The sequence below is a fragment of the Molossus molossus genome, unplaced genomic scaffold, assembly GCF_014108415.1.
Source record: "Molossus molossus isolate mMolMol1 unplaced genomic scaffold, mMolMol1.p scaffold_m16_p_17, whole genome shotgun sequence".
Classification (NCBI taxonomy): Eukaryota; Metazoa; Chordata; class Mammalia; order Chiroptera; family Molossidae; genus Molossus; species Molossus molossus.
Genome location: NW_023425352.1, coordinates 60,320,176 through 60,329,092, shown reverse-complemented (window position 1 = coordinate 60,329,092; position 8,917 = coordinate 60,320,176). Strand labels below are relative to the sequence as shown.

General features: G+C 50.3%; 1 protein-coding gene across 2 annotated transcripts; it reads left to right on the top strand.

Annotated features, from left to right (window-relative positions):
* Nucleotides 1-2,158: 2,158 nt before the first annotated feature.
* Nucleotides 2,159-4,703, top strand: LOC118632558 (pulmonary surfactant-associated protein A-like). Of its 2 annotated transcripts, none has more exons than XM_036265762.1 (4): nucleotides 2,159-2,351; nucleotides 2,896-3,015; nucleotides 3,802-3,879; nucleotides 4,327-4,703. In XM_036265762.1, exons 1-4 carry the CDS (start codon nucleotides 2,180-2,182, stop codon nucleotides 4,701-4,703), a joined length of 747 nt encoding a protein of 248 aa, XP_036121655.1. In that variant the 5' UTR covers nucleotides 2,159-2,179. The 2 variants fall into 2 exon arrangements, with proteins under 2 accessions (XP_036121655.1, XP_036121654.1); XM_036265761.1 differs by having other exon boundaries at nucleotides 2,180-2,264; nucleotides 2,956-3,015.
* Nucleotides 4,704-8,917: the final 4,214 nt, after the last annotated feature.

Sequence of the window (8,917 nt, the reverse complement as noted above, 5' to 3'; positions counted from 1 at the left end):
GCACACGGCACCTGACATCCCAGCTGCCTCGCTCCAGACCCTTCAAGATCAGCCCTAGCAGGTCTCTGTTCCTGCTCCTTCACCTGTGCAGCAGCCTGCCCTCCCCAAGCTGAGCTGAGGTCCTTTTGATGGAACTGCCCCTGAGCTGACCCCACCTGCCTTGGCCTGGCACCCACACCAGGGCACGTGGCCGGCAGGTCTGGGCAGCTGAAAACACTCAGCACTCCAAGTGGGCTCTGGCTGGCTTCCTGTCCCGAGGAGTGGGTTCCATCAGCTGAGCTCCTACTTCCCTAAAGTCCTCCAGTTCTTCCTGAAGAGGATCTCGAGATTTTTAAGCCACTGACAAGTACGCAAGGCAATTTTTTCTTGTCTTGGGTCCCCACTGTTATCAACCCTACAGTTTGAGATTCCCTCCTACTCAAGTGGCTTGAACTGGGGATCTCCTCAATTACAGCTTTGTATATTATTCCACCACTTAAAGACATCACCATTGCAGGTTATCAGACATCGCCCACGGCCAAATGCAGAAACTGCTGCTCTCCTGACTTCCCGGGCCCTGCCCTGCCTGCCCTGCCTGCCCACAGCCGAATCTGCCAGCACAGAGCAAAGGGGAACAGGCATTACCTCTGATGCCACAGTCATTACCCATGACTCCAAACCACATGCCCATCAACTGAGCTGCGGGGTCTAGAGGCAGGAGCTGGGAGGCCCAGGGAGCTCAGTGCTTAGGCATGTCCCAGGACAGGCGTTTTGTTCCAGATCAGCCCGACCACCTTCAGCTTGAGCCAGGGCTCTGTACTGTCCGGAACCACACGGACCCTTCCAAGAGCTAGAGCTGGCTCGGCCCCAGAGAGGGGCCACGTGTGTGGCCCCTGCATGTGGCTCATCTGCCTCTGCTCTCCTGGGAGGAGTCCAGCCCCAGTGTGTTCTCTCCTGGTGGTGGGCACTTGGGAGTGGTCCTTGGCAGTGAGTGTGTCACCAGCCCGGAAGGGTGCCAAGGCCCAGGAGGGGAGGGCTTCCTCGCCGTGTGCTCCATCGGGCCCTATGTAAGTGCTCTCATCCTGCGCTGCTTGGAGATGGGGTGAGGGAGGGCAGGGGGCCTCCGGCCCCTGGGAAATGTCCCTCTCACAGACCTGGAGTTTCCCTCTAGCAGGTCTAAGTGCCCTCCAGCCCGAGTGCTCTGTGAGGAAAAGTGCTGTGTAAACAAGACGGCCACTGCCACCTGGCCTGGAGCACGGCCTGGTGACGGGGCCTCTGCGGTGGGGAGGAAGCGTGGCAGCCTGCCTCTGTATAAATGGTGCCGTGCCCTGTCCGCTCTGACCTGGAGGCCGAGATCCACGTGGCTGTGCTGGTGGGTGAGTTCAGCCCCAGCCCCTGGGTGTTCCCAGGGCGCGCACTGCAGACAGTGAGAACCAGCCCAGCAGTCACAGGCTTAACTCAGGGCCAGGCTGGGAAGGAGGGGGCCTCCCCACACACCCCTGCGGTTTCACAGAATTTTACCTATGGGTGCAAGCAGATGGGATTGCAAATATTCTTATATTTTTCTGGGTTCCTCAGCCAGGTCCATTTCTATTCTGCAAAACCTGACAGGGAGCAGAGAGCAAACTGCCAAGGACAAGGGGTGACCCCAGCAGGAGGAGGAGTCTCCCCATCTTGGAGTGTCCAGGCCATGGAGCCTGGTCATCTTCATTCATCCTTGGGAACAGGAGCCCTTAGAACCTGAAAAGAGGGCAGCTGAGAGTATAAGGGACAGACGGAGTGAGTGAGTGACCACATCCCTCCTCCCAACAGCCTGGGAGGGGCAGGGCAGGCCTGTCTCCAGGGCACAGAAGTTTTAGCTGAGGGAAGAGTGGCAGAGTGAGTTCGCCGTGGTCACACAGCAAGGTGCAAACAGAGACTCTGTTAGAGCCTAGGTCCTGACTCTCCAGAGCTCTTTACCCTGTATCTCCTCACTGGCCCAGGTACCACACTACCTCAAGCCAGAGCAGTGGGGGTGAGACCATGTCAGACGCAGACGATTCTGAGTTTGCAAGGACAGTTTGGGTCTTCCCAGAGCTCCTGTCTGTAGCTGCCCTGGCCCTTAGGCTCAGCTGTGTGAGGGAGGGAGGGAGACCTTTCACACGCCTCAGGTGGGCTGGCGGCCCCTCGTCCCGCAGGAGGAGCAGCTGGAACAGGAGCCATGCTGCTGTGCTCTTTGGCCCTCACCCTCGTCCTGCTGCTGGTCTCTGGCACTGAGTGCGATGTGAAGGAAGTTTGTTCTGGAAGCCCGGGCATCCCTGGCACTCCAGGATCCCATGGCCTGCCAGGGAGAGATGGAAGAGATGGCATCAAAGGAGACCCCGGACCTCCAGGTACTGGCTGGGAGACCCCTCCCTCAGCTGAGGGACAGTGACCTATTTTCAGGAGCCTCATGTGTTCAGGTTCTGGATTATTGGTCCAAGGTTCAGCTGGATGGTAGGGCATGGTGGAAGTTTCCAGGGGCCAAAGATTGGAGCAGTGCCCTGGCCGGTTTGGCTCAGCAGTTAGAGCGTCGGCCTGCGGTCCAGAGAGATCCGGGTTCGGTTCCCGCTAAGGGCACGTACTTCGGTTGCAGTTTGTCCCCAGCCCTAGTTGGTCGTGCGGGTGGCAGCCATTCGATGTGTCCCTTTCACGTCAATGTTCCTCTCTCTCTCTCTCTTCCTCTCTCTCCCTCCCACTCTATCTGAACAAAAAATGGAAAAATGTCCTTGGGTGAAGATAAAAAAAAAAAATTGGAGCAGCCATGTAGGGTCTCTCCTAAAGTGCCTATGTATTGACAGATGAGGCAGCCTGGCTGATAATGAAGGTCCAGTCACAGGAGTCCAGCCCTGTTGTGAATGACAGATACCATCCACCCATGTCCCCTTCTCTCTGCAGGCCTCATGGGCCCCCCTGGAGGAATGCCAGGCCTCCCTGGGCGTGATGGGCTGAATGGAGCCCCTGGCATGGATGGTGAGCCTGGAGAAAAGGGAGACCCTGGTGAGAGGGGCCCTCCAGGTGAGCAAGGTAGGGAAGGTGGGCACTGGCAACATGGGTATAGTGCCCATGTGATTGTCGTCACATGAGGGATGATGGGGATCAGACAAAACTGTGGAGGCCCCCAAAGGGCATATTGCTCAACCTAAATGAGAGAATGTGAGGTTGAGGAGAGAAATCGGGGGGATCTGGGTAGTAGGCCATGATGCAGGGACCAATGGGTATTAAAAGTACTCCATGCACCACGGCTGCTGTAGGGGAGACACAGGGCATTGGGAGTAGGAAATGGGGCAGTCCTGGGGGACAGGGGAGGCACTTCTTAGGGTTGTGACACCAGGGGCAATCTGAAAGGTGTGTGGGGGGGTGTATCTGGACCACAGATCCAAGCAGATGGTGTGATTGGGAGCCCCACATGCAGAGGGAAGCTCTGAAATGCTAAGCAGTTCTCCAGGTCCATCAGGAGAGGGCAGAGAGAACCACACCTGCCCTTGGTGGAGGGTGGGAGAAGGGGCTCTGCCCAGAAACCAGAAAAACCTACAGAAGTGGGCAGACAGAGCCACGAAAGGCTCTGGTAGAGAGGAGGGCAGGGAGGCGCTCAGCAGGTGCAAGGCTGCGTGGAAGGACAAGTGTGGAGGGAGTGTGCAAGCACACTCCAGCACAGTGGACCCTCACAACGTGGGGCCTGGGTAGTAGGTATGGACGAGTAGAGCGAAGAATGCCAGGCTTGCAGGTGGTATCGTACCTACTTGGCTGCAAGTGGGAGTCCCTGGTGGCTGGCCCTCATCCTGGATGGGGTTTCCTCCACAGGGCTTCCAGCATATCTGGATGAAGAGCTCCAAACCACAATCCAAGACCTCAGACATCAAACCTGGAAGTCAATGGGAGGTAAGGGACCCTTTAGGGCCTATTGGATAGGGGATTTCCCGTAAGTCCCCCTCATCCTCAGCACCAGGCTGCAAAACCTGGACATGCATGTCTTAGGAAAAATAATGATGTTTCTCTGTTCTTATGTCTGTGGTGGCCCACAGGGGACAGAGGTAGACACAGATTAGCTCCCTATGTCATGGGAAAACAAGTTCTCTGACTATCTTGCTTTCTATTGAATCCCAGAAATTGCAGTTTGGGGCACATAATAAGACAGTTATAAGTAGGGGTTAAATGTGTGAGTGAATGAATAGAATGATGAGAGCATAGGAGAATTTAGGGAAATTAGGATTGGAAGATGGAGGGAAGACAGAGAGGCAGAGATGAAGAGACTGGAGAGAGTATAAAGGCAGAGAGCCCAAGTGAGACCCAGAGGTCAGTGCCTGACCCAGATTCCTCTGCTCTCAGTCCTCAGTTTGCTGGGTTCCGTGCTGATAGTGGGAGATAAGATCTTTTCCACCAATGGACAGTCGGCCAATTTCGATGCCATTAGAGAGACCTGTCTCAAAGCGGGTGGTAAGATCGCAGTCCCCAGGAGTCCAGAAGAGAATGAGGCCATTGCAAGCATCGTGAAGAAGCACAACACTTACGCCTACCTGGGCTTGGTCGAGGGCCCTACCCCTGGAGTCTTCTACTACCTGGATGGGGCTCCCGTGAATTACACCAACTGGTACCAAGGGGAGCCCAGAGGTCGGGGCAAAGAAAAGTGTGTGGAGATGTACACAGACGGGAAGTGGAACGACAAGGGCTGCCTGCAGTACCGACTGGCTGTCTGTGAGTTCTGAGCAGGCGGCAGGGCTGAGGCCGAGGTGAAGTCCTGCCTTGCCTTTCGGCCTCCATCCTGTGGATCCAGCCGATACATGAGATGTGATAACTCCCTGTCGACAAGTTATTTGTGGCTATTTGAGTTGGAGGCATTCTTAGCCACTCCACTCCCCAACAGGACCCTCACTCACCCTTTGATCACTAATCAGTCGAACACGGCCCCTACAGCTCCTTCTCAGCACTGCACTCAAGGCAGACACTCCTACCTTTGCCCTTTGTCAAGAGATGGAGACTTCTTTCTTCCTCCTCTTGTGCAGTTCATTTATAGATGGGAACAGTGAGGTCCTGGGATGGAAGATCCCTCCAAAATCACACAGAGCGTGCCTGCTTCCTGGCTATATCTGCTCCTTCTCTGCAGCCCACCGCCTGCCCAGTCTCAGCAGTTCTGGTCAAGCACATGATCGAAACAGGTGCACTTCTGGGAAATTCCAAATTTGGGGATTATCTGACAGCCTGGAGCCTCTGGGGACACACAAGGCCAGTCTCCTCATGGGGTCAGAGGGCCAGCTGGTGTCCCAGCATGATGAAGGCCAACCCAACCATAGTGATTGGCATATATTATCCACTTCTTTGAGTCTTGGGGTACCAACTCAACTCTCTAATCTAAAAGTAGCTAGTCTATACCTCTAGAGAAGATCTTATCCCTGCCCCATACATAATCCAAGTAACTTCCTGCTGATGAACATATCTCCACACAAGTTCAGATATTATGAGGTGTTCACACCACTGACTATTTATTGAGCACATGCTATGTACCAAGCCCCTTGACAAGCACTTATAGCAAATAAAATATTACTTAATATTTACACAATGCCATGGGACCAGTATTATTTTCCATATGAGGACACTGAAACTTAGAAAAGTTAAAATTTTTATATTTTATTGCATGGAGCAAGTGGCAGAGGCTGGACTCAAACCCATCTACCTGGACCTGAAGCTCATGATCATAACCGCCCTACCCTCTCGCTAAACAGAGATGATTTAAGTGTAATAAATCATGAATGTTTTAACATCAGTTTCCATTGCTCTGGTTCCAAGAAACACCGCATTTCTGCATGTTTATAAATCAACTTAACTGGTTCTGAGCCCCCACTTACCTAAAAAATGGAAAATTGAATCTCAGGTTATGTTTCTTTGTTGAATGGGAGAGCAACCTGTTCTCCACTTACAGATTATGTGGTCAAATGGGGGCTACAGAAAACATCTGGAAGAACATCAGGATTGATGGCTGGCAGTAAGACAACTCCTCTAAGTCTACATAGTCCATCGGGGGGGGGGGGGTAAATATATCTTCCATTTCCCACTCAGCCACCTGGATGTTCTCCATAGATGGGGCTCTGTCCCAGGCCTCTGTGAGCCACCCAGTCTCAGGTATGCCCGGAATGGAACCATGTCCCGGTGCTCTGTGGGAATAGGACCATGTTTCTATTGGCTTGAGGAGGCAACCACATATGTATCCCATCTTCAGAAAGGTCCCTACTTCTCCCACTTTTGCATCTTGTAATGCTCTTCCTCACTGTATATAACTCTTTTTCTTATGCAAGAGGAAGCTCTGGATCATAAACAACAAAGCCAGATGGGAATGAGAAGAAATATTTTTCATTCTTTCATATTTTTAATTTTTAATCTGGTCACCTTGCTACATGTGCTTAGGGCCCAGCACACAAATTATTGAGCCTTCCCCCAAATTCAAAAGAGCAAGAAGGAGGCCCTGGATGGACTGGCTTAGAGGTTAGAGCATCAGCCTGCGGACCAGAGATTCCGGGTTTCGGTTCCCGCTAAGGGCACTTAACCTCGATTGCAGTTTGTCCTCGGCCCTGGATGGGGTGGTGTGGGTGGCAACCAGTCGATGCGTCTCTCTCATATCGATGTTTCTCTCTCTCTTCTTCCCTCTCTCCCTCCCGCTCTATCTGAAGATAAATGCAAAAGTGTCCTCGGGTAAGGATTAAGAAAAAGAGGAAGGAGAAGTATATTTTTTCTATTATATAGATGAACAGTCTAAGCCCCCAAGAATTGATGTTTTCTCATTTCTTAGTAGATTTATTTTTTATTTACTTTATGATTTTATTTCCTATTGTTACTATATTATTTTATTATGTTTTAAATTAATTATTGATGTCATAAAAAAACTATTATTTTTTGTTGATTTTATACTAAGCCATCTTTTTGAATTCTCATTTATCCCCCAGTATTTCTAATATAATTGATTATCTTAATTTTTATCTTAAATTTATGTTTTTGGGGAGCCCTGAATGTATAAATGGGAACACTTTCAATATTTTACCACTGAAAATATTGCTTGTTTTGGGTTTCTGATAGATATCTTTTATCAAAGAAGAGAAGTTCCCTTTTTTTAGTAGTTTGCTGTGATTCATTTTAATCATGAATGTGTATTGGACTTTATCAGATGATTTTTCCACATTTCCTTTAGTCTAATAACACTAAAATGGTTTCTAGGGTGGGTCAAGCCATCTCCCACCTTGGTGCCAGCATCTGGAGCCCACAGGGGAGAATAAGAAGCTTTAAGTGCCTCATCTTTTAAAGCTGGAGAAATTGTCTGGCCAGTGTGGCTCAGTGGTTGAGCGTTGACCCATGCACCAAGAGGTTGCTGGTTTGATTCCCAGTCAGGACACATGCCCAGAGTGTGGGCCCAATCCCCAGTGGGGGGCATGCAGGAAGCAGTTAATTGATGTTCTCTCTAATCAATGTTTCTATCTTTCTCTCCCTCTCACTTCCTCTCTCCCTAAAATCAATAAAGGAAAAAAATAAAATAAAAAATAAAAATCAATCAATCAATAAAGTTGAAGAAATGCCCCAGGGACCCCCACTATGGAGCCTGCAAGAAGGGGGCTGTTCAGCACAAGTGATTTAATAATCCCCATCGCCTTGATCAGCATAAGAAGGAATAAAGAGGGGAAAGAAGGCTGTTGCACCTTGGCTAGAAATTATCCCTTCCTCTCACTCCCTGAGGGGTGGGGGAGGAGACTGAACTACCCTCTTCCTAATCTTTGCAGGCAGGGGATGCCCACATTACTCCGCCTTTCCTGATTAAGTCACCTAGGGCGGCAATGGAGGGAGTGCATCCTGCTCTGAAATGACAGGAGTGCTGAACCAGAAGCCGGACTGATCGTGCCGAGGCATGGGGAGATGGAGAGCAGAGCTGGGAGCGGGGTGCTCGGAGGCAACCTGGATTTCCATCACTCGGATGGAGTTTCCCCCCAGCTGTGCAAATGCCACTGTCATGGAAGTTAGCTGGGTTTCACCCTAATCGTGAGCAGGTAGCTTCCCTTGAAGCAAGGACACGGGCTCAAAGAACAAGAGACGATGAATTGAAATGTCCACTGACGTGATGTTGAGGGTAGGAAACGTGCACCTAGAGGCTCTTACAGGTGAAGAACAGTCTGAAGAACAGTCCTGAGAAGGGTTGTCATTTGTAATCAGTCAAAAAAGAGACCCAAGAACCAGTCAGGGTGGGCCAATAAGCAGCACTGACCCCAGGTCATGTGATTCCTCCTGCGAGCAGGATTGTCCACGGCTGGCACCATTTCCTCGACACCCCCCACATGTGGAGAAATAAGAGGGAAGGCCGCTGCCCACCCTTCGCTTCACGAAGACCCCGCTCTATGGCCGGAGTACTGATGAATCAGAGATGAAACTGAGATCTTAATGATGAAACTGGAGGACAATAATCACTCATCTGGACTATGGTCTAAATCAACCCAAGGAAGCTTGCATTGCAGGGATCCGGGAAGAAAATGTGTGAAGAATTTTGAGACCATGTATTACTTTTGAGAGCAGGGAAACTTCAGCTTTAAGATTTTGTATATCTGCAGTAAAACTCTTAAACTTGTTATATATTACATTAGTGAGTTCCATGGATTCATTTTTTGATGCTGAACCACCCTTACATTCCTGGGATATACCGTACTTGTTCTAATGGCAGATATTCTCATCACACTTAGTATGTACCAGGCACTATACTTATATTAGCTTATGTCATCCTCCTTAATCCCATTATCCCCAATTTACAAATAAGTATATTGATGTGAATATGGATTGAAGTGATTTGTCAAAGATCATGCAGTCAGTTAATGGTGGAACTGGACTGTAAATACAGAAAGTCAGACTCTAGAGACTATGTTATTAACCAAGAGTGTTTGGCTGCACTTTAATA